The sequence below is a fragment of the Brassica oleracea genome, chromosome C5 (genome assembly GCF_000695525.1).
Source record: "Brassica oleracea var. oleracea cultivar TO1000 chromosome C5, BOL, whole genome shotgun sequence".
Taxonomy (NCBI): Eukaryota; Viridiplantae; Streptophyta; class Magnoliopsida; order Brassicales; family Brassicaceae; genus Brassica; species Brassica oleracea.
The window spans coordinates 44,997,999-45,022,030 of record NC_027752.1 but is presented as its reverse complement, the minus strand read 5'-3'; the positions used below and the strand labels follow the sequence as shown (position 1 = coordinate 45,022,030).

Here is a 24,032-nt window from a genome sequence, read left to right as displayed (position 1 = left end):
AAAAAACATCGTATTGATAACAAAAGTAATGTATGTATAGTTAGAGAGTATTAACTATTGTTAGTATAGTTATAGAAATATTAGGAAATATTAGGTAGAACCAAAAAAATAATTGGTTGATAAATAAGTCCAACAACCTTTGGTGAGTGAATGATTCTCTTTTAATAGTATAGATTTATTGTTTTCTTCTTTGGACGGATTGGGGGTGTTGAAAAAATGCTGAAACATTAATGCTAAAAAATAAGTTAACTTTATTAGTTTTTTTGATTTACTCATGAAAGCCATAATAATTATCATGGAAAACTATAAGCTTTGGCACGAAGTTTTTGGTTATGTTTCAAAACATATAAAACACAATAAAACAAGTATGGGTTAAATTTTTCCAGAAAAATATGTTTAGGATAGAGTATTTGATACGAAATTAATACCAATTTAACTCATTAGCAAAAATCAATCTAACTATGATTGTTTTCTTCATAATCTCTTAGTTAGAAAATAAAAAATATCCACACGAGAGTGGGGGTCAAGCTCTAGTTTTTTCTTAATCTTAGGTTTGTGATTGGTAAATTATAAAGGAAATGAGAAGAAAGTAAAAAATAAAAAGAGTGAAAATGTAAAAATGGGAGACAAAGAAATGTGGAGTACATAAGTTTATCCATATGTATGCTAGACGAACATTTTTTTTTTCATTTCAACAGTAATTAAAGAGAGAGAAGAAGAAAATATTTTCTATTGATTGATAAATATTTTTATAGTAATAAAGATTAACTAATTTTTCTACTCAAATATTTATTCTAAAATTGACTTTCAGTCAAAGCCCTAATGACTGAACGTGTAAACTGAAAAAAAGAGTGATGAATTAGAGAAAAAAAAAAAAGGGGGGGGGGGGGGGACATAAGAGTAAGGCCCAAGAAAACATGGTCATATTCGGAAAAGAGGAGGTCGAGTGAGAAGAACCGAAACCCTAAACTTCTGGTCATGAAGTTAGCGAAATCCTTCGTTGCGCACGTAAGGCAATTTGTAACTTTTATTGTTTAAATTCTGCTGTTCGATCAATGAAAAAAACCTATAAATTTTTGGTTTGCAGTACTCTTATCGCCGTGGAAAACCATTTGGGCGGCATAGTTTTAGCAATGGTAGTTATCTCTTTCTTTCCTCAGATGTATCTAATGGAGTGAGTTTTTTTTTTGTATAATGAATTTGGAACAAATCAAAAGAAGCTGAATCGTCCCTTTTTTTCCAGGAGCTAAAGGAATGGCGACGAATCTTACTCCTGAGGTAATTATTCCGACATGAACTCTCTTGTGTTTTTATTATGTTTCTAATCCTATTCTTGAGGTAATTGATTATTCCGACATGAACTCTCTTTTGTTTTTATTATGTTTCTGATCAATATGTCTGTTCCGAACATTGCAGAAACCAGTTGTACGAAGTGGCTCCCACGCAGCTGGCCTAGCAATGCTTTTTGGATTTACTGGCTACATGATCTGGCGTAATGTGTATTTCAAAATTGATCTAACTTTTTCTATTTTGCTTCCTTAACTCATTGGGTTGATCATTATTTACCTCTCAGAAATTGTTGAGAATATTCGAATCACAAAAGCTGCGGAGAAGGCTATCGAAAATCACACAGAAGCCCGTCTGAGGAACACCCGTGTTTCTGAAGGATACGAGGAGGTTTCTTCAGATTCTTTAATTTTGGTCACTTTAGCATTGGTTTGTGCCCAACATACATTTTGAGAATTTTTTATGCATCCCTTGATTCCTCATTTTTTCAGATATCCAGGATCATCAGTAAAGAAAAGGATGAGGATGAGGATGAGGATGAGGATGAGGATGAGGATGAAGATGAAGATGAAGATGAAGATGAAGATGAAAATGAATGATGAATGATGAAGATGAATGATGAGTATTGGAGTATGATTCCTAGATAACTTAGGAATTATACGAATTAGTTTTAGATAAGGTTTATCTATATTTTACCTATTCTATATGGAACTTTATAATTTCCTATTGGGGCTTTCCTTATCTTGGTATATAAACCAAGCTTATTGATCAATAAAACCAACTTACTTCTGATTCCAAACTAGATTTGTCAATGAGGATGAAGATGAAGATGAAGATGAAGATGAAGATGAAGATGAAGCCGAAGCTGAAGACGAAGCTGAACCTGAAGCTAAGCTCTCGGGGGAGAAAGTAGAAGAAGATATGGAAATGCCATGGTGGTGTGGTTCGGCTTGAGAAGAATTTTGAGAGAGATTGAGCTGTGTTTTTTCTCCATTGTTGTTCAGTTTTTTCTTAAAAACTCTGAAAACACAGAACACTCTAAACAAAGAAGCAGTCACTGTACATACGTTTTTTTTTGTTTGAATAAATTCTTACATTAAAAAAAAAGAAGCTGAAGTGAAGCTAATAAGTCTGGTTTGAATATTTGGAACTTCAGTTTCCTGCAAGTTATTATAGTTTTTAAGTACGGTTGTTTCTAGTTGATAAATTTCGTTTGGGATTCATGATGTGATTGTTCTTTTGTTGGATACCCTGCCATTAGTAAACTGAGAGTTTGGCAACTGATATTTAATTATGTATGTTTGGTTATTAAAAACTATAATAACTCTCTCTAAGAAGCTGGTTATCTAAGAAGCTGAACCAGCTTCCTTTGTTTGTTCCCAAGGCTGGCTCAAGTTGCTGTACCAACAGCTGCTTTCTGCTCTGAGAAGTACAATGATACACGGTGGTGAAGAAAAAGGGTACAGGGTCTTATTATCGTACATGCCTTTTAAAATAATAACTAGAATTTGATCCGCGCGACCGCGCGTGTATGAATTTCCTGTTTTAAAATTTTTATTTGTACTAGATGACGTATTTGTAACATTTTGTGATATTACATTCACTAAGTCATGATTTTTGTGTGTGTTAAACCATCTCTTGTGTGAGAAGAGTTGTTGAAGTGCTATTGAATATGTATGCTAGGTAAACTATATATAATGTGAATGTGAGAACCGTAACGTAGATACAAAAATTTAAAGAAAGTTTTAAAAGCAAAATGACGTGATATTTTATAAGGCAAAACAATTGTTTCCGGAAATAACATTGTTAGCGAGAATATAGGCAATTGCCTTCTTGGTAATTATTCAGAACATCTTCCATTTATTGTTGAGTATTTCGCAAGGTCATCAGTATTGAAGATTTTATTTGAAGCAAAATTTAGATAATGTATTATTTACTTAAATATAGATAGTTAGTGAAAATCATGTCAATAATTATAGGTAATTAATATTCGACATTGATTATAGATATGGATAAACTAATAAAGATATTCTATTTTGATTCTAAATTAATTAATTTGGTTAATTGAGAAGGCTTTGGAAAAATCTATTTGATTTGGTTTGTTGAGAGAGCTAAACATAGTCGATTTGTGCTGTTGGTTTGAATTTTATTTTTATACATAAATAAATAAATAAATATATATATATATATGTATTTATATTGGTAATATTTTTTTTAATGCTAATGAACTCCGCTGATTTTTATGCAGGTACATCTTCTTCATGGCTTATATGGAAAAAATTTATAGACTACACATATAACATTAAGGAAAAATGTATATCCATACGATATCATTGGACATACTGAGGCATAGCTCTATTTGAGGCGAATGAAAATTAGACTTTTAATAATATAGACTAGATTGCGCAAGGTTTTTGTTTTCATTTATTTTTATATAAACATTTTGTTTTCAATTCTAAATTGGTATATATTATAATATATATGTGTCTATCAATTTTTAAAACAAAATAAGTTTACGGTATATTTTTTCTATTGATTGTTTCAAACTTTCACATGTATTTGTATCTTCTTTTATATATATATTTTTGGATTATAATTTCATTATTAAAATCGTAACTATATATATACAGATTAATAAAATATTGTTTTATTGTCATATTCAAAGATATTGTAACATTTCACAAATTTAGAAAGTTTTTAAAAAATTAAATTTTTCCCTTCATAGATTTATATTATCTAGTAAATAATTAAAAATTTAGTTTTTGTTTAATGTTTAAAATAAACTATATAGTTTAAAATTTGTTTTCATTGGTTTTAGATAGTAAAGATTAATCATTGTTAAATAATATGATTTTTGTTATTTAAAAAAATATTTATAATTTTAAAAGTTAACATCGATAAATATTTAAATAATTAACATATAGAGGTGTAGTATTACAACATTCTATTATATCTATTTAATTTATATTATCTATAAATCCAATGGATCATCTATTGTTTAAATTCAATTATTGATAGCCCAATAAAAAATTATGGTAGGCCCAATAAAAAATGATAAGATTAGAAATTAAATGTAACATGACTTTATATAAATATGTCCATTAGGTCCATTTTTAAAAAAAATCACACATAAATCAAGGTTGTGACTTCTGTTTTAATATATAAAATGTTTAATATATGTGTCAATCGAAAGAAAAATGTAGTCTGCACATATAACATAGGATTTGGGTCATAATATTTTTGATTTGGGTCATAATACAAAAATGTAATCCTCATAAGATATGTAGTATTGTCGGTTGTCAAATCGTCTATGTAATCTTTCTCATAATTGTAATGTCATAATAAATCAGCGTTAAAAAAAAATTTTGATTTATTCCTACGACGTCAATGAATAATTTTGATATTCATTTAGTTGAGAAGTGAATCGGGGTGTTTTAGTTAAAATTTATTTTAGGACAACACATTAATTGAACTGGAAAAGACAAGCATTAAAATAGATAGGTTCTATAATTATTGAGTGGCATAGAAGCGTAAATAACTTGGCGGTATAACTAAACCAGACGATTCAGTTAAAATTGGTTTATTGGTACTTCTATTTTAATAATATAGATAGATTATTAAAATAATATAGATACATTATTGGGCGGTATAACTAAACCAGACGATTCAGTTAAAATTGGTTTATTTCAGTTGTACTAGATTGAAACACTCTGGTTCCTTCAGAAGGTTACGCATATCATTTCTTCAAAAACAAGTTTTCCTCAAAGAAAAAAATATATTTAATTATTTTCTCTCGTCTTCTCTTCTCAATAATCGCTCTTCAGAACCTCCTCCCCAAACTCTCCTCCGGCGATCTCTGTCTCTCTCTCTCCGATTAGAGGCTATTGAGATGGCAACTCCGATGGTAGAAGACACGTCAAGCTTCGAAGAGGATCAGCTCGCGTCCATGTCCACCGAAGACATCGTTAGAGCTACTCGTCTCCTCGACAACGAGATTCGAATTCTCAAGGTTCGATCCCATTACTCTCTCGATCTAGCTTTCGCTTCTGAATAACTAGATTGATCCTTAGTTCATAATGTTGGATTCAATTCAACCGTTGCTTAGAAGAATTCGAATTAGGTCTTGCTACTTACTATCTGGTTTAGGGTTTTGAGTGATTTGTAATCCGTTCTTTTGGAATTGCTTGTGGGTTTATTACTATTAGCTCGAAAGTTTGGATTTTTAGCTCATTAGTAATTGATATGTGATGGAATAATATGATGTTGAATTTGCTGATCTGTGTATGTAGGAAGACGCACAAAGAACAAATCTTGAATGCGATTCTTACAAGGAGAAGATAAAGGAGAATCAGGAGAAGATTAAACTCAACAAGCAGCTTCCTTACTTGGTTGGCAACATTGTAGAGGTACTACTCTCAACAAGCTTCTGTCGTCATTTCCTTGGTTTGCTTTTAGGATCTTGGAGTTTAAGTACAACTGTTATGTTATTTAGATCTTGGAGATGAATCCTGAAGACGATGCTGAGGAAGACGGTGCTAATATTGACCTTGACTCGCAACGGAAGGGGAAGTGTGTTGTGTTGAAAACCTCTACACGACAGGTGAGACTTTAATACCCGTTCTCTCATGTGCGTTCTTTATACATTCTCTGAGGAAATACTTTTGCATTGCAGACAATCTTTCTACCGGTTGTCGGCCTGGTGGACCCAGATAGCCTAAAGCCTGGTGATTTGGTTGGAGTGAATAAAGACAGTTACTTGATACTGGACACCTTGCCATCAGAGTATGACTCCAGGGTTAAAGCCATGGAGGTCGATGAGAAACCTACCGAAGATTACAATGACATTGGAGGACTAGAGAAGCAGGTTTGTTTATTCGCTTTGCTTGAATTGCTTCTGTGGGTTGCGTATTGAATCTGTTAATTTTGGGAAATAGATCCAAGAGCTTGTAGAGGCAATTGTGCTCCCCATGACGCACAAGGAGCGTTTCGAGAAGCTGGGTGTTCGTCCACCGAAGGGAGTGCTTTTGTATGGTCCTCCAGGAACTGGTAAAACTTTAATGGCACGTGCCTGTGCAGCACAGACCAATGCCACATTCCTAAAATTGGCAGGTCCTCAATTGGTCCAGGTATGTATGAGTAAATATTGTAGTGTGACAATCAATACACTTTTGCCTGTTCATCCACAGAGCTTCAAAATTGTGTTTGTGTCTGGATGTGTGCAGATGTTTATCGGAGACGGAGCAAAACTTGTCCGTGATGCGTTTCAGCTAGCGAAAGAGAAAGCTCCTTGCATCATCTTCATAGATGAAATCGATGCCATTGGTACCAAGCGTTTTGACAGGTATATAAATCTTTTTTTCTGATTCAGTTCTTCTAGCAGCTCACTGACTATATTCTTTGGCTGAGAGTGCAGTGAAGTAAGTGGAGATAGGGAAGTGCAGAGGACTATGTTGGAGCTGCTCAACCAGCGTGATGGATTCAGTAGCGATGAGCGTATTAAGGTGAGAGAGTCTTTCTTTATTCTAGGCACGAGTCATACTTGTTTATATATTGTCCCATAAAGAAGCAGTAACAATCAAACCTCTTAAAATTTTCAGGTTATAGCAGCCACTAACCGTGCAGATATTCTGGACCCAGCGCTCATGCGTTCTGGTCGATTAGACAGGAAGATTGAGTTCCCACATCCAACAGAAGAAGCAAGAGCCAGAATCTTGCAGGTTTGTCTCTCAAATTTTCTGAACATGACCCTTAGCACTCATTACTCAACTAACCCGAACTGAATGAATACAGATCCACTCGAGGAAGATGAATGTACACCCAGACGTCAACTTTGAGGAGCTTGCAAGATCGACAGATGATTTCAATGGCGCTCAACTGAAAGCAGTATGTGTAGAGGCTGGCATGTTAGCTCTTCGTCGTGATGCCACAGAGGTAAGAATATACATGGTTTTACGTTTCTTTATGATGCAAGTTTTTTCTGGTTTATAAACATGGGGTTCTCTGTTATTGTTGTATGTGTTATCAGGTGAACCATGAGGACTTCAATGAAGGTATCATCCAAGTCCAGGCCAAGAAGAAAGCAAGTTTGAACTACTACGCCTAATCTCTATTTCTGTTTGCTCACTATCTTTCAACTAGTGTTGCATTCCTATTTGGATATTTTCATATTTTCAAATCAGGATATGTATTATCGAAAATACATTTAGTTGTGTTCATCTTCTTTTCTTCTTGAGACAAGAAAATGAATTTTATATGGTGTACCATCTTTTTTATTGTTGAATTGTGTTTGTGAGAAAAAAATCATTACATTCTTATCAGTTTCTGTCTATTTGTGTCAACGTATGTATACTATGCAAGTATTTAAGCAAACACTAAGCACCCTTCATCGTTCATGCCTTCTCCCACAAAGCCGTCACATTCAGTCGCCAGTTAGAAAACGCAACTTAACTAAACGGTAAGAGATGAGAAGAGCTTACAATTGGAAGTCTTTGAGCTTTGACACCAAAAACTTTGTAGCACCCTCAATGTGTTTCTTGAACATGTCTTGCTTTTCTGAGTCCAGCTTAGGGATTTATGTATCTCTTTATGAACATCATCAAACTGTTTCTTGTCGAATGATGGTTGGTTCCTAAACATTAGTACCTCCAATAAAATCAAACCTCACAACACTGATGAACAAATAGTCACATACACAATAAAGCTTTATTTCAAAAATAGTACTTTTCCTTCAACTTCCCATAACATGTGGCTCTCGATATCCTCATCGCCTGTTTAAAACACAGAAAAAGTTTAGCTTCTAACACAAGTAACACATACACATCAACGAATTCTAGAGAAACATCGGGGTGGTAAGAAGATCCTGGTAAACCAACATGTTCGAAGAGAATGAGAGAAAGAACGACTTAGTCTTGTTTGTTGTAGTTGATCTGATCAGTAAACCTAGTGAGAGATCGAAACTTTGTTGCTGGTGAAGATAAGACAGTCTATTTATAGAGTTTATGGTGAGACATGTATTGACATTACCTGAGGCAAGTAGTAGTGTTCTTTCTTTTTCTTGTTTTTCCTTGAAACAAAAGGGAAAGTTTCCGGTTGCACAAAAAAGGAAAGTTATCTTTCTCGAATCAGAACAGTTTCTTAATTACTTGTTTTGTAATACTAACCCATGATTTTTACTAATTAAATCCATCTCTTAATTTAATTTAACTTTTTAAGTAAAATAGTGCTATCAAACTTAAGTAAATCAAAACAAAATGTAAAACCACAGGAAAATAACAAGGTCTTAATTACCGTTTTAAATTCATATGTTTTTAATTAATGTTTTCATTCTGTAATCATTAGAATTTAAATTTGATTAAACAATATTTGATTTACAAAATAAAAAAATAAACATAAGATTAAAATATTCAGATTCAACTTAAATACATGGAAAATGATTGAAATCAAATTTGATAGTTTCTAATAACAGTCTGAAGCTAACTAAACTATTTTTTTTCTTGCCAGTTTATGCAACATCTATATTTTGTCCCTCACATTTGCATATTTGTAGGTTAAGTTTGTTGGGAATGTTTGCAAAGGAAAAGAAGCGAAATTTTTTTTTGGCTGAAATGAATTTTGCCACAGTAACTGAAGCTAAAACTACATTACGAATAAGCATATGTTTTGAAATTTTGAAATATGTAAAGTAATCATGGTTAAGGTTTACAAAGAGATATTATTCAATGGACAATCACAAATATTCTTAGAGGTATCATAAAGTTTTTGAAAGTAAACATGAATACAAATATTTATGATTGCACCGCTTATGAGCAATATTATTATGAACCTTTTTCATGTAGTATATAAGGTTTTAAACTTAGTATATATACACATATATATATATATATATATTATTCCATTTTATCTAGTAGTTTATTATTGTATCTACTAATATATATATTGTTTCAAGTAAACTTGCTCTTCAAAAACATTCTTAGCCATTGTCGAGAAAGTGATGTGATTTTTGTTTTGATGCATGTTATACATTCAAGGTTATAAAACAAGTAATCATACGCATGCAATTGTGTAATTTATACTAGTATTTTACTCTATTTTAGGTAGTGTATTGTTTTGTTTTGGTTTTTTATATAACTATAGTATTGTATGTTTGTTGTTGGTTTATTTAATTTTATGTTTTATAACAAAACCATGAATATGTAATTTTAAAATAATAATCATATGGTAAAACTAAAGCATTCAATATTCTTTATATCTATTAAGTTAAAATTGGCTTATTTCAGTTGTACTATATTGAAACACTATACTTCCTTGAGATTTTATGCCTATCATTTATTTGAAAACAAGTTTTCCTAAGAAAATATAATTATCCAGTGTTTAAAAAACACATAATTTTTCTTAATTAGATCTATCTCTTAATTTAATTTAAATTTTTAGGAAAGCAGTGTTATCAAATTTAAGTAAGACAAATAAAACATAAAAACCTCAGGAAAATAACAATGTCTTAACTCTCGTTCTAAATTCATCTATATTTTGTATCAATGTTTTCATTGTGTCATTATTGTAATTTAAATGTGTCTAAATAAATTTAATTTACAAAATAGAATAAGAAACAAATCCACATAATATTATTTTATTCATATCTAAACTTAAAAGACACAAAAATGATGAAAATCACATTTGATACCAAAAATAGAAAGTTAAATTACCAAGGTGGTATTAGAAAAGAGAGAAAAAAAAGGAAATAGGTAAGAAGGTGATGTCAAGTAGACAAATCCGTCAGAATAAATCTGAGCCGTCCAAAGTTTCGAATATTTGGACAGCGTTCAATCTTTCCTCACACAAAAACATAACCCCAGAAACCAAAAAAAAAAAAAACTTCAAAAAACGATTTTTTCTTCTTCTGGGTCTCTGGTTGTGACGATCGGATAGAGAGTTCACAGATTCATATTCTGTTTAAAACTAATCGAATTGAAGCTTAAGGAATTGGGAGAGGGAGAAGGTTTTGTTGCGTGAATTGAATTGTGTGGTGATTGATTCGAGCTCTCGAGAGAAAAAAAAGGGGGGTTTTGAGATTTGATTTTGGGTTATGGGTTTAGGCAATAAGCTTAACAAATTCAATTTCGGCGATACTGATCTCGCCCACGAAGGTGGTGCCGACGATGGAGGAGATCCTCGTGGCGACGAAGGAGATGGCTTTGGCTCGGTTGCGTGTTCGATTTGTCTCGATACGGTCGCTAAAGAGGGCGATCGAGCTTGGGCTAATCTTCAATGTGGCCACCAGTTTCATCTCGGTATGTTCCGGTTTTGTGTCTGTATTGAAATCGATTGAGTTTTGTCTGAAAAAAAAACATATAATTTCGAATTTGAATTATCTAGATCTGCCTTTTGGTTTGATTCGGTTTGGTGAATTATAGGTCCTGTTACGTTATGGTTTGTGGCTGCCATTGTCTGTGCGATGTGACCCTTTTGGTTGTTATGAGCTTTGGTGGGTATTGAGCTTTGAAACCACTCTGTTCATGGTTTATGTAATAATGATTTGGTCAAATTGTTTTCTTTTTAGTGAGGTTATGCAGATAGCATTGAGTAGTGCTTAGTCACTGTTTTATTACAAATGCTAAATCATGGTTTGTGTAATCATGATTTGATCAAATTGTTTTATTGATCTCTCCACCTTGTTTGGGTCATCTATTAAGCTCACAAGCTTCGTCCCAGTTGTGTTTCAGCTGTAAATTTCATTATCTGCTCTTTATGTTTCATTACGAGGGAATGGTTAACTCGAAAGTTCATTTTAGGCTTTGCTTCTTCGGTCTATGTTCACTGTTTGACAATTTTGGATGTCTAGATAGGAGTATCCGTGTGTGTGTGTGTGTTTAAAATTTATGTTTTATCTATTTTCCTTATAGATTCGGTACTCTTCGCGTGAATAGATGCAAGAGAGATTTCCAGCTGAAGTCATTTAACTTCACAACTGGTTCTTTTGTCTTTTCTTAGATTGTATTGGCTCAGCTTTCAATGCAAAGGGGGTGATGCAGTGCCCAAACTGTCGGAAAATAGAGAAAGGCCAGTGGCTTTACGCAAACGGTTGCCGTTCACACCCTGAATTTAATGTCGAGGATTGGGTTCATGAAGAGGAGTTTTTTGATATCGGAGGATACTCTGAAGTGGTAACCTTATCCCTCCAAAGTTCTTTTACTTCACACTCCATGCTGAGTATTTTTTGAAAAAAAATTGAAGTTCCATGTCGAAAGTGTTTGTGTTTATGTATCTTTGCAGGCTTTTGGAGTTCATTGGTGCCCATTTGGAAGTTCAGCGCGTCTTCCTTCTTTCAAGTAAGTACACTAATTACAAAATATCATTGCATAATTTAACACTAGTTTGCTGATGAATCTCTCTTAAAAACTTTGTAGTGATGCAGAATTTTCGCCGAGTTCATGTAAGACATTTGTCAGATTGTTTTTTTTCTTCTTTTTTTGGCATCTTAGTTTATTTTGACGTATTTGAGTTTGACACCATGGTATACAGATCACGATCTTTTCGGCCAGCAAGGTTACTTTACAGAACCAGCAGCGCCAACAGCGGGTCACCCATGCCCGTATGTAACCTACATCGGCCCGGTTCATTCGTCTTCCTCAAGCACTGGAGGTGCCGCTGGAGTTTCAGAGAGTTCAACTTTCACTTGGAACACCGGCTCATCGGTTTCCAGTGAAGTCCCAGCTCCTTATGGCTTCCCTGTGGATCCGCACTACCACAGCTGGGATTATCACTCCCCTCCACCTCCACCGCAACAGCACTTCTCCCTTTCTGTCCCAAACGTGGGCAGTCCAACTCAGCCCACTCCTCCACCAGCTGCTGCAAGGACTTCCCGTGCCAACGGACCAAGACCGCCGCAGTTCATGCGTCCATCATATCATGGTCAAACTCACAGGTAACATATCTTCTCTGTCTTGACTTCAAAGTGGAATTATTAAAAGCCTTATATTGGTGGGGTCTTTGCAGTTCTAGTGGTAGAGCTGGGAGCTCGGTGGCGCCGCCTTTTCCGGGAAGCAACGCACGGACACGAGACAGAACGCAAGCTCTTCAAGCCTATTACCAACAGTCTACTGCACAGTCACACCAACAGCCTGATTCTCCTGTAGTCTCTCGTGGGCCTGTATTCCCCTCTGGACGGAGGCCCAGTAGAGGATCAACTTCTTCATCTTCGGATCAGGCAGGGGGGAGCGGGTTTCTCCGGTTTAACATATGGGAGAGGGAGCCTTATATGCCGTTGCAACAGGCTTACCCGGTTAACCAGATGGACAGAGAACCATCCATTTGGACATCTTCTTTCAATGAAGGGTCAGGAAGCTTCCTTCAGAGGCATGGCGGCGGAGGAGGATCATCGTAAGCCAGCCGGTGAGAGGCAATGCTCATGAACGTTGGACCCGAAAAAAAAACATAAAAAAGAAAACAATTGGGAATTTGATAATTTGAGAAAAAAACCCGCATGCTCAAAGTTATGTGATGAATTGATAATCTTTAAAAAAAAAAACACACAAATGAATGGTATGTAATGGTTTGGAGAGAGACTGCTACTTCCCTCTGTTTGGTGGTGACCGTGGTTTCGAGCCGGTTTGGGTCCAGGATAGCCTAAGGTGGTTGGATATGTGTGTTTGTCTTATGTGGGTATCCAAGAGAAATACCCTAATGGAACATAATTTTTTTTTCTTATTGATTTGTTACATTTTAAGTTCCGAGTAAGTTCTCTTTCGCATATCACAATGTCAAATTACCAATGCTATAGTCAATGTGACAAGAAAAAATAGAAAGAAAAAAAGCATGCAATTTGCTTATTTTCGGTGTTTTTAAAATCGGATCTGACCCGATAGATGAACCAAGTTCGACCATGATCGGTTACATAGTCGGGTTGGGTTTAATAGTTGGTTCGACCATGAACCGGTCACATAGATGGATTGGATCTCAAAGTTATTAAACTGATAAAAACCATTAAAACTATCACAAAACGTATAAATCATCCATATAAACATAAAACTTGTTTATATTTATAATATTTATGTTTTAATTTAATTTATATTTTAATTGAGTATCATATTTACTAAAATTACTTTTGACCTTATTCACCAGAAATATATTAAACCATTTTACTAAACTAGGTTTGACCCAATCGAACCATATTGAACCGTGATTCAAAAATTAACCGGTTTAGTTTCCGGTCCGGTTTTAAAAACACTGCTTATTATACACTCTTCTAGTACTTTCAGTGGGATTGTTCTGTGTTATTATTGGACACGAGATACTGTCATACTGATTTGTTAAATTGAACAACTATAGCATTTGCAAATTCGTATTGAAAATGGCTATTTGCTTATTTTCAGTGGGATTGTTCTGTGTTAATATTGGACACGAGATACTGATTTGTTAAATTGAACAACAAGCATTTGCAATACGAATTTGGAGTTCTGGTTCGTACTACTCTTCATAAAAAGAGAAATGTTGGTGATATAGTTCACATATTAAAGTTTGGGGGTAATTTTACGATGATTAAAAAACTTGGGGGACGCTAAGGAGAATATAAATTAGGGCAACAAGAGCCCACTTTAAAAGCACAAAAACCCTTAGCCATTTGCTTTCGTCTCCTCAGCTGAAAATCGCCGCTCATCTGTTCAGAGACAGTTCCACGATTTGTTCAAGGTAACGCCTGTTACTTACTACCTCTCCCTCTCTCTCTAATGGAATCACTCTTCAGTTCCTGAGATTAGACTTAGCTCGCCAGATATTAAGATTAAATAGATTAGATCTCACTGTGAATTTTTTTTACCTGTGAATCTTGAAAATGGCGTATAATAATATGTATTTGGTGTGTGTATATAATTAAAACACTTTGTCTGGTTTTGGATTTGTAGAGAGGAAAAAAAATGAGTAGAGGAAGTGCAGCCGTCGCCAAGGGAAAGAAGAAGGGAGTGTCCTTCTCCATCGACTGCTCCAAGCCTGTCGATGACAAGATCATGGAGATTGCTTCCCTCGAGAAGTTCCTTCAGGAGAGGATCAAAGTCGGTGGCAAAGCCGGTGCACTCGGTGATTCCGTCACAATCACCCGTGAGAAGAACAAGATCACTGTCACTTCTGATGGCAAGTTCTCCAAGAGGTACACACTTAACCACACTTGTTCACTCTCTCTCTTCTACGTTTTGGTCTTGAGGTGACTGTTTGTTTACACTATGGGTTCTTCTTGTTCAGGTATTTGAAGTACTTGACGAAGAAGTACTTGAAGAAGCACAATGTGAGGGATTGGCTCAGAGTTATTGCAGCCAACAAGGACCGTAACCTCTACGAGTTGAGGTACTTCAACATCGCTGAGAACGAGGGCGAGGAAGAAGACTAGAAGAAAGAACCTACACTCCTGTTTCCGTGTTTTTTTTTTGTTTATGTTCGTTGCTGCTCAGTACAATTTATCTTCTTCCGTCTGTTCTTTTTTCTTGTTGAAGTTAGTTTTGGTTGAAGTTAACTTTTGTTTCAGACGATTGCTTAAGAAAAAAATATTTTGGCATGATTCAATTATCTGTTAATGATGATGATTAAATGCGTAGTTACGAGAATAATTCATAGCAAGTAATTGGACAGTGGTTTGATTAATTATTTCGACCATAGCCCAACAGTCAAAACTAACCAGCCTCTTAGCCCAACAGTCAAAACTAGAGATAAAATATCGTTAAAATATGAACATTGTGTATGGTGGACCTTGTCGGCTCAAAAATGTTTTTGATTTCTTAACTATTCAGCCCTTCAATTTATTTGACTGTATTCAATTGGTATAGCCAATAAACTTTGTTAATCGAAACCAACAAACCAAAAGTATACCGAACCAATATCCGGTTAGGCTAGCAATTTCTCTAATCAGAGAGAGTTGTCTGAAGAGGCAAATAACTCTCAACTCCTTTAGCTTCTTCAGCTTGCTGCTTCTCTGCAACAGCCTTTGACAGTCCAAACATCTGAAACAAATAAACCCCCAAGTAGAAAAGCTACTATTATTAATTAGCCAAATTAGATTAATCTAATCAAAACAAAGAACCTCTGAAGCACAGTTATCTAAGTTTTGTTATATGTTTTAGGTAGAGATGACGAAGAAAGAGGAGAAGAACCTTCTTGATGGTCTTGTTGAAACAATTCTTGTGATCATCCATGGAGGCATTGATGAACTCATCAATGTGATCCTTGACGTCTTCTAAGAAATTGGCATCATCCTTGACCATCTTTCTACACGAAGACATGGCTGGCTTAGGTGGGTTACCAGCTTGAGTCTTCTGCGTCTCCATTTGTTTGTTAGTTTTGTCCTAGAGAGGAACATGTAATGTAAAGCTTAAATTCAATTAAACACGAAATGATCTAGGAAACCCAACGGACACAAAAAGCATAAGAACCAACATCAATGACAAGAGATAGCTTTCTTAAACTATTCAGCTCGTAAACAGAAGAAGATTATAAAGAATACTCCTAAAATGAAAGATAAGAACCAAGAATCCTGCAGCAATTAGCTATTCAATGTCAATTTTTTTCTCAGATTAAGTCAATTTTTACACACAAGACAACATTGAAAGCAAACATAAACTTTCCTACGAAAATTCCGCCGTGTTACATATTCAATCTAAGGAACCAACGATTATGTTAGATCACAACAAAGAGTAACTATGTAATCATATATAGAAATGGTCATGAAACCATACGAATCAAGCCAGCACAAAGAAAAACATGATCCATAAACACAGAAGGTAATCAAGTTTACAGGCTAAAACAACAAAAATACACATGTCGAGAAAACGAGATTCAGACACAGAAAAGCACTGAACAATCAGAGACTCAAAACTCACCGATGTGTTAGAATAGCTGAACAATTGGAGATTCAGACAGAACTCACCGACAACGACGACGGATGATAAAAGAGTCTTGACTTGTGGGAGGAGGAGGATCTCTGCTAAGCTAAGACGTTTGCAATTATTAAATTACTAAACTACCCCTAATACAATGCTCTTCTGTTTGTTCATTTTTGGTCAAAACCGTCATTATCTACAAAACCCTAGATAACCACCGAGAGTCTGATGTGGTCGGAAACATTCATCAGATCGGTCGTCTCTCTTTGAAGAGTGAGTTTTCCTCTTCTTCACTCTTCACTTCTGAAACTATCTATCTCCGAACTGAAACAGATTGGTCGGATTCGAATCGTGTCGTAAAAACATTTCCTTTTGTCATGTATTCTTCTCTGTTACTCCCCAGCAAAAGATGTATCGAGCTTCACAAATCTTCTACCTTTAGAGTCATCTCAGTGAAGCTTCTTCAAAATGAATCTCCTTTTCGCAATCCCCTCTCCTCCTCTGCGTCCACTGTTCAATCAGATTCAGTCCTGAATCTTCTCACAAGCTACGGCTTCACAGCCACTCAGATCTCCAGAATCATCACCACATACCCACGCCTCCTCACACTCGACGCCGAAACCTCCCTTCTCCCAAAGCTCCAATCTTTACAGTCCAGAGGAGCTTCAACCTCCGACCTGACCGAGATCATCTCGAAAGTCCCCAAAATCTTATCCAAGAGAGGCGCCAAATCCACCGCCTTGTACTTCGACTTCATCAAAGACATCATCCACAACGATGGTAAGAGCTCTCATTCTTCTACGATTATTGGTAAGCAAGGGAACAAGATGAGAAACGTAACCGTTCTGAGAGAGATGGGAGTCCCTCAACGGTTCTTGTTCTCGCTCCTCGTCTCAGAGAGCCAACCTGTGTGCGGGAGAGAGAAGTTTGAAATGTCAGTCAAGAAAGTAGTCGAGATGGGGTTCGATCCCGCGACGTCGAAGTTCGTGCAAGCGCTGCACGTTTTCTACGAGATGAGCGAGAGAACGATAGAGGAGAAAGTTAGCGTGTATAACAAGTTAGGGTTTAGGGTTGAGGAAGTTTGGGAGATGTTTAACAAGTGGCCTTACTCTTTGAAATTCTCCGAGAAGAAGATTACACAGACGTTCGAGACGCTGAAGAGGTGCGGTTTGGGGGATGAGGAGGTGGTGGCGGTGATGAAGAAGCGTCCGGAGTGCATGCGTGCCTCCGAGGAGAAGATAACGAGCTGCGTGGAGACTTTCTTAGGGATTGGATTCAGCGGTGAGGAGTTTGTGTCGATGGTGAAGTGCTTCCCCACTTGCGTGGGGCTGTCTGCTGAGAATGTGAGGAGGAAGGTTGAGTTTCTGGTGGGGGAGATGGGGTGGGAGTTGAAGGATGTGGTTGGGATACCTCCGGTGCTTGGGTATAGTTTGGAGAAGAGGATGGTTCCGAGGTGTGGTGTGGTAAGAGCTCTTGTGGAGAAAGGAGTGATGATGGGAAGAGAAAGTGGGATACCTCCGATGTCGTCTGTTTTGGCGTGTAGTGATAAGGTGTTTTTGAATAGGTTTGTGATGAAGCATGGGAAGCTGGTGCCTGAGCTGATGGCTATCTTTGCTGGTGATAAGAGAAAGGTTAAAGGATTGTGTGTTTCTGTGAGTTGATTCTTGTATTTGTTTAGTTCTTTGGTCTTGATTTGATTTGTTAAACAGATTTGAAATTGATATGGTGATTGAATGAAAAGCTTGTGAGATTGTTTGCTGGTGAAAGAAAGCAGAGAAGTTCATGAGTTGTTCACAGTTGATCTGTGAACAAGAAGCTTATCAGGCAACTTCAGAGAATAAACCGGTTAAATAAACTTCAACCGATACTGATCAAACCCAACTGAATGGTACAGTATTAGTTTGTAAAATTTCAAAGAATAGTAGGAGAAGAGCCGTGGTTTTAAGTGAACCGGAAAATTAAAACCTCAACCGAAAGTGTAGAACAAACCATTCAATGAACAAGAAGCTTATCAGGAAACTGCAGAAATTAAACTTTAACCGAAACTAATCAAACCCAATTGACTGGTACAGTTCTGCCTAAGAGTAAAGTTCAATGATGAAATCTCCATGCACCGGAGTGGTTTTTCAATAAACAGGAAAATATAACCGACAGTGAACATTTCAAGTGTTGTTGTTGCTATAAATACATGAGAAGACTGGTTAATAAAACTTTAACCGAAACCAATCAATTCAATGGAACAGTATTAGTTTGTAAACCGGTTAATAAAACGTTAACCGAAACTAATCAACCACAATTCAGCGGTAGAGTTCGATTCAACGATGAAATCTCCATGAACCGGAGTGGTTTTTAATAAACCGGGAAAATATGAAAACTCAACCGAAAGTAAACAGTAAACCAGATTGGCATTTCAAGTGTTGTTGCTTACTATAAACACATGAGAAGAGAGGGAGAATCTATTTGAAAAAAAAGAAACAGAAAGCAGTAGAGAAGGATTGTTTCTTCTTGTACTCATCGTAGAGATCAGTGGAGAAAGATGGGAGGATACTTGACGAAGAGGATGTTTCTTCTGCTTCTTACTCTGATCATGTTGCTTCCTCTCTTGATCTCTTCTTCGTCTGGTAAGTTTCCATCTTTCAACTCTTTTGCATCATCTTGGTTCGTTTTCATGCATCAAACACCTTTTGAAACAGAGTATCTGCGATGTACTCGTAATGTCTCGATCTTTCAGTTCATTTAGATCAGCTCGATTCGTGGTTTAGTTTGTGCGTGCTGAAAACGTTTTCGATCTTTCAGTTGTTTGTATCATCTTGGTACCCTTTTGATCCACGGAAACCGTTTCAAAACAGAGTACTCTCTGCTTCATGCGTTTAGCTATCTTGAAAGGAATGAATCTTGAGCGTTCTTGTTTCTCCAGGTGAACCAGTTAACTCCAACAGGAACGGAGTATGTATTTCTAAAGAAGGACCCTTTTCAACATCCGCATCAGAAGGCAAGCTTGCTGATCCTGAGTTTGAGGATCTGAACGTGTGTAAAGTGTTCCATGAGAAGACTTGTTGCTCTGCTTCACGGATGCTCTCGGCCTCAAAAGCTGTAGAAAGCCTGGCGACTTATGGAGAAGCTGCCAAAGACTGCTTGTATTTGTTTGAGCTTCTGGAATGTTCAATCTGCCAGCCAGGAACTCTTCCCATTTGTGCCTCCTTCTGTGGCAGAGTCTTTCAAGCTTGCTCTGATGCTTACTTCAGTAGTGATGCCAGTGATCAGGTTAAGAAGACCAGTGTTTGTAAACTCAGAGGCACAAAAGCTCTTTGAGAATTCAATTTTTTTTTGAGAGAGGTCTTGTTTCTTATTATGTGTCAGGTTATAGTACCGTGTGGAGCAAGCGAAAGCATCATCTGCGGGAAAGCTACTAAATGGGAGACTAATGGCACAGCCTTCTGCTATGCATTGGGTTTCACTGTTCAATCAGCTGTTGAAGAGTCTTGTTACGGAAGCAAATCAAGTCTGGAAGAACCACTCATAAACACTGAGAGTTCTGCGTGGTTTCAACCTCTTCAGATCTATTGGCTAGTAATAGTCATTGTGCTACGAACAATCTGTTGGCTAGAAATCAGGGGGCGTTATCAGCGGCAGATGCGAGGTTTGATTCAGAGAGAAAGAGTGGTAAGGAACATGAATGAGATTGCTGCCTAAAGAGAGTTTAAAACTCTCTTTTTTGAGTTCGTTAGCATAGCTTTAAAACTTTTGAATAAAGCTCTGTAAAAACTTTTAAATATTTTTACTGTTACAGACTATTCAGAAAAATAAGAGCCAAACAATGAAAGGTCTATTCAATATAGAAAGATTAACAAATGCATACAAGAAAAAATATAATAAAGCAAAAGAGGAAAGACACTCTAATATAAACTAGGAAAGTGTAACGATAAGGAACATGAATGAATCTTGCTTTGGAATTTGATAACTCAGGTGGCTTTATCAGGAGCAGATACGAGCTATGAACCAGAGGATGCGAGAAAAACGATGAGGAACATGAATGAGATTTGCCTAAAGAGAAGAGTTTTACTCTTTTTGAGTTCCTTAGCATAGCATTCAAACTTCTAGATAAGCTCTGTAAAAACTTTTACTGTACTGACGAAAGTAAGAGCCAAACCATGAAAGTCAATTCAATATGGAAAGATTTAAAAAAATGTTGTAACTTGATGATGATACAAGAAAGAGTTATATTAAAGCAAAAAGAGAAGGGGCACTCTAAGTTAAACTAGGAAGGTTTAAGAAAGAATAAACATAAGAAGAAAACAGACCAAAAGGAAATGAAAATCACAAAGAAGCAACTATACAAAAGATACTTGGATAACAACTTTTGCTTTTACAGATGCTTCTTCTTTGATGACTAAGTAAAGTAGCCTCTTGAGGTTCTCTTCTCCATTGCAGTTTTACCTATCTTAAGAAAATGCACAGAGCCTAGCTTTAGCAGCTTGTGAAGCTTTTATTAATTGAGTTTCAAGACTTTCCCATTTTAGGTACCTGATAAAACAGTAAACATAAAGAAAGTCATGTCTTATTTTAGCTAAACAAAATGGATTATCAGAAAAAAAAGAACTACTATGTCTTAAATTCATTGGTGAAAACAAAACAAACCTTCTTGAGAGGGATACTGCTTGAAGATGGGGCAGGTTTCAGAATCTCAAAAGAACAAACAAGAGATTGGTCCACGCTCAGTAATGCACCTGCATTGTCAAACTCTCCACCATAGTTTGGAGCAGAGAATATCGTCACTAATCTCCTTTTCGCGAAAAACTCGTACCCATCTTCCACCACCTGCAAACAAACCATAGTAAATCACAAAGGCGTCTCAAATAATGTCTAGGGGAAGTCTTTTTTTTTTTTTTTACTTGATGGCCACGGCAGATGAGGTCGAGATCATTCTTATCCAAGAACTCAGCGACAACATCAGCTCCAAACGTACACGAGATACCTCTATCGCTATCACACCATCCTTCATGCTTCTGATCCGGATCAGACCAAAGCAAATCACAAAGAAGACCGTTGTCCGGAATCTCAGTAGGCCTCTGAATCTCCCGAATCTGCTCCAAATTCTCCAGCTCCGGCGACAACCCCCCGTGCATACACAAGATCTTGTCGTCGATGAGGGCGGCAACGGGCAGACAGTTGAAGCAGTCGGTGAATACCTTCCACAGCCTGACGTTGAACCTCCGTTTGCATTCGTCGTAGAAGCCGTATATCCTGTTGATCTTCGCGTCCTCGTGGTTGCCTCTCAGGAGGAAGACCTTGGACGGGTAGCGGATTTTGTAAGCCAAGAGGAGGCAGATCGTCTCGAGGCTCTGCTTGCCTCTGTCGACGTAGTCGCCGAGGAAGAGGTAGTTGGCTGAAGGAGGGTAGCCTCCGTATTCGAATAGACGGAGAAGGTCTTGGTATTGTCCATGAATATCACCTGTATTGTTTATAATATTTCTCATAGTTTGTAATAACATAATAAATATATAATAAACAAGGCAGAAAACATAAACTCTAAATAATCAAAATGAGAATTTTCTGGGGTACCGCAGATGCGAATGGGGGCATGGAGATCGAGGAGGTTAGGCTGAGAGAGGAAGATTTGTCTGGCGTTAACGCAGAGTTGACGGATCTCGATCTCTGAGAGCTGGACCTGTTTGCCTCCTTTGCCTTCTAATAATCTTCTGATGATGTCATCCACCATACTTATCTCCATCATCATCCCTTCTGTTGTCATCGTCGTCGTCATTCTTTTTTTTTTGCTCTGATCCGAAACTTTTTTCTCACCGGAATCCGAATTTGAAACAAAAGGGTTCGCGCCAAATCAGGGTAGGAACAATGGGTCGTTAACGATGGGTTAGAGGTGATCAGAAAGTCAGAAGCTTTTGTTTTTTTTTTGTTCTGTTTCGGATTTTCCCGGGAAAATGCAGGGAACACGAAAGGAAAGAGACAAATTAAAGGGTCGAACACAAGATCTTGATTATACTTTAGAACTGAGAGGATGAAAGTGGAGATTAGAATATAACAAATCCAAATCTCTTTCTTTCAGAAGAGAAATTAGAAAGAAAAAAAAAAAAAGCTTCCAGCTTTAGAATATTGAGGAGAGAGGAAAACAGATGGTGCAGATACGTCGTGTCTCTCTCTCTTGTCCGAAAATTTTGGGATTAATATTTTTCAACGCAGCTTTCATTTTTAATGGCTATTGGTTATCTTAGTTTGTAATCATAAGATAATTAGAAACGTGAAAACTATTAAGTTCGGCTATGTTTTTCTTTATTAAATTAAATGCAACTTTGAACACTTTCTTAGCCATATATGATGGACATTAGGTAGTCTAATTATGTAAACGAATACATCAATCAGTTGATGAGTAATGGATCCAATGATCGTCTTTTGTCCAAGCAAACTATAAAAATGATTAGTTGTCAAAACTCTCAAAGATAGTTAGAAGAAAAGGTAATTAGTGAAACCTTCCAAGGCAAGAATACGTGAGTTAGTGGGCGGTGGTGGAAGATCCAGCCTAAAAGGATGAGACGTGGAGGTTTCTCATTGGAACTGGTCAAAGTAAAATAGTCTTCCGTACAATTTAATGATTTTATACACACATTTATTCCTTTATTTAATTCTGCAAGAAATTTGTATTCAGGTCGGGCGAGAAACCGCGTCTTTTGAAAAGTTCGGTTTTATGGTTAGAGATAGGGAGCAGCACTTTGTACAGTTACATACGTGTGAGATTAAGAGCATCTTTATCCTGCATACCCACTAAGGGTCTCTTAATTATTTTTTAATAGTATTTAAGTGAAAAAGTTGATTAAGAGATTTAGTTAAGAAACTTGAGAATTTTATGTCTCCATTGCAAGTCTCTTCTTTCTAAGGTTTGAAAATACAATACTGGAACCATAGACATTGGTGGCATAACAAAGCAAGTAGAGAAAACAATCGCCAGTTCAAAAGTAGTTGCTTGTGTAAAAATTCTTGAGAAAATCAGACTTTTCTTGGTCCTTGCTTCCGGTCTAGAGAAAACAATCACCGATGATGTGGTGACGCTGCTTTGCGTGATCAACTATGTCAGTCAGCTCTTCAATTCCCTTGAATAGAAGAAGATCAATCACCTGCAGAAGCAAGCAACACTATCATCAGGAACACTACAGATTGCATTGTAAAAGCTCTTGCTCTACTTAACGATTCCTCCAGAAACACTGCTTCTCTACGCTCATCAATGCTTCCTCTCCAGAAACCACTCCTCTCTCGCCACTACAAGAAACCTGATCGTTGATGATGATTCCAGCAAAGCAATACACATATGTACATAAAGATCAAATAGCAAACATCTTTCTTAAATTTAAGCTAAAGAAAACTGTAAAGTTTTAAACTTTAAGATCAAGAAGATTCATTCAAATCAACCTCTATGAAAAACTATACCACAAATCTTTCTTTACATTCTACAAAAGAATCTCAAGTTCCATCACCAAACACACAGACAAGAAAAAATAAAAGGAACTGTACCACAAGGAAGAGCTAAAATGTTAGAACCGAACTGTAATATCGGTGGTGATTGTATTCGAAGCCCCACACAAAGAGTTTCCACAATGGCACTCCAACGCTCTTAGCAGCAGCATCAATCATAGCCATCTCCACCCCAACTCTTACCTAAACATCCATTAAACAACATTCTCTTCATCAAATACATTCACAAAAATACAAAGAAAGTTATATGTTTTTAAACAAAAAATGAACTAAAAGTTTCAGACTTTACAGATGCAAATCGATGGCCAGGGAGAATCCCACCGATCTCTTGAAGAACGTGACCTAGTTTCATCTCCGATAGCTCTCTGAGAAGCTCGCAGGCTTCTCGGGCTTTAACCATGGCCG

At 36.5% G+C, this 24,032-nt stretch overlaps 8 protein-coding genes across 10 annotated transcripts; 6 read left to right on the top strand and 2 right to left on the bottom strand.

The window, feature by feature from the left end:
* The first annotated feature begins 952 nt into the window (after positions 1–952).
* LOC106292420 lies at positions 953–1,740 on the top strand. Its single transcript, XM_013728008.1, has 5 exons — positions 953–1,008; positions 1,088–1,136; positions 1,244–1,278; positions 1,417–1,492; positions 1,574–1,740. Exons 1-5 carry the CDS (start codon positions 979–981, stop codon positions 1,738–1,740), a joined length of 357 nt encoding a protein of 118 aa, XP_013583462.1. The 5' UTR covers positions 953–978.
* Positions 1,741–5,034: 3,294 nt separating this feature from the next.
* On the top strand, positions 5,035–7,585 carry LOC106343539 (26S protease regulatory subunit 6A homolog). Of its 2 annotated transcripts, XM_013782781.1 has the most exons (11): positions 5,035–5,296; positions 5,577–5,693; positions 5,780–5,887; positions 5,960–6,151; positions 6,222–6,413; positions 6,510–6,628; positions 6,701–6,788; positions 6,885–7,004; positions 7,078–7,218; positions 7,313–7,415; positions 7,448–7,585. In XM_013782781.1, exons 1-10 carry the CDS (start codon positions 5,177–5,179, stop codon positions 7,388–7,390), a joined length of 1,275 nt encoding a protein of 424 aa, XP_013638235.1. In that variant the 5' UTR covers positions 5,035–5,176; the 3' UTR covers positions 7,391–7,415; positions 7,448–7,585. The 2 variants fall into 2 exon arrangements, with proteins under 2 accessions (XP_013638235.1, XP_013638234.1); XM_013782780.1 differs by having other exon boundaries at positions 7,313–7,585.
* A 2,507-nt stretch (positions 7,586–10,092) lies between these two features.
* LOC106343820 (SH3 and multiple ankyrin repeat domains protein 1) lies at positions 10,093–12,811 on the top strand. Of its 2 annotated transcripts, none has more exons than XM_013783145.1 (6): positions 10,093–10,574; positions 11,275–11,447; positions 11,557–11,612; positions 11,691–11,716; positions 11,806–12,199; positions 12,277–12,811. In XM_013783145.1, the coding sequence occupies exons 1-6, from the start codon at positions 10,370–10,372 to the stop codon at positions 12,665–12,667; spliced, it is 1,245 nt and encodes a 414-aa protein (XP_013638599.1). In that variant the 5' UTR covers positions 10,093–10,369; the 3' UTR covers positions 12,668–12,811. The 2 variants fall into 2 exon arrangements, with proteins under 2 accessions (XP_013638599.1, XP_013638598.1); XM_013783144.1 differs by having other exon boundaries at positions 10,096–10,574; positions 11,806–12,208; positions 12,280–12,811.
* A 1,018-nt stretch (positions 12,812–13,829) lies between these two features.
* Positions 13,830–14,852, top strand: LOC106292862 (60S ribosomal protein L22-2-like). The gene is made up of 3 exons (XM_013728529.1): positions 13,830–13,971; positions 14,184–14,425; positions 14,518–14,852. The coding sequence occupies exons 2-3, from the start codon at positions 14,196–14,198 to the stop codon at positions 14,660–14,662; spliced, it is 375 nt and encodes a 124-aa protein (XP_013583983.1). The 5' UTR covers positions 13,830–13,971; positions 14,184–14,195; the 3' UTR covers positions 14,663–14,852.
* Positions 14,853–15,026: 174 nt separating this feature from the next.
* On the bottom strand, positions 15,027–16,243 carry LOC106293470. The gene is made up of 3 exons (XM_013729147.1): positions 16,146–16,243; positions 15,420–15,611; positions 15,027–15,269 (listed from the first exon to the last, which is right to left on the bottom strand). The coding sequence occupies exons 2-3, from the start codon at positions 15,591–15,593 to the stop codon at positions 15,171–15,173; spliced, it is 273 nt and encodes a 90-aa protein (XP_013584601.1). The 5' UTR covers positions 15,594–15,611; positions 16,146–16,243; the 3' UTR covers positions 15,027–15,170.
* Positions 16,244–16,392: 149 nt separating this feature from the next.
* Positions 16,393–17,897, top strand: LOC106344022. The gene has a single exon (XM_013783394.1). The coding sequence runs from the start codon at positions 16,523–16,525 to the stop codon at positions 17,804–17,806; it is 1,284 nt and encodes a 427-aa protein (XP_013638848.1). The 5' UTR covers positions 16,393–16,522; the 3' UTR covers positions 17,807–17,897.
* A 748-nt stretch (positions 17,898–18,645) lies between these two features.
* LOC106292419 lies at positions 18,646–20,231 on the top strand. Its single transcript, XM_013728007.1, has 4 exons — positions 18,646–18,766; positions 19,063–19,409; positions 19,506–19,808; positions 20,112–20,231. Exons 1-4 carry the CDS (start codon positions 18,682–18,684, stop codon positions 20,229–20,231), a joined length of 855 nt encoding a protein of 284 aa, XP_013583461.1. The 5' UTR covers positions 18,646–18,681.
* Positions 20,232–20,509: 278 nt separating this feature from the next.
* Positions 20,510–22,319, bottom strand: LOC106292878 (serine/threonine-protein phosphatase PP1 isozyme 9-like). The gene is made up of 4 exons (XM_013728548.1): positions 21,708–22,319; positions 21,038–21,597; positions 20,784–20,963; positions 20,510–20,669 (listed from the first exon to the last, which is right to left on the bottom strand). Exons 1-4 carry the CDS (start codon positions 21,907–21,909, stop codon positions 20,646–20,648), a joined length of 966 nt encoding a protein of 321 aa, XP_013584002.1. The 5' UTR covers positions 21,910–22,319; the 3' UTR covers positions 20,510–20,645.
* Between the last annotated feature and the right edge of the window lie 1,713 nt (positions 22,320–24,032).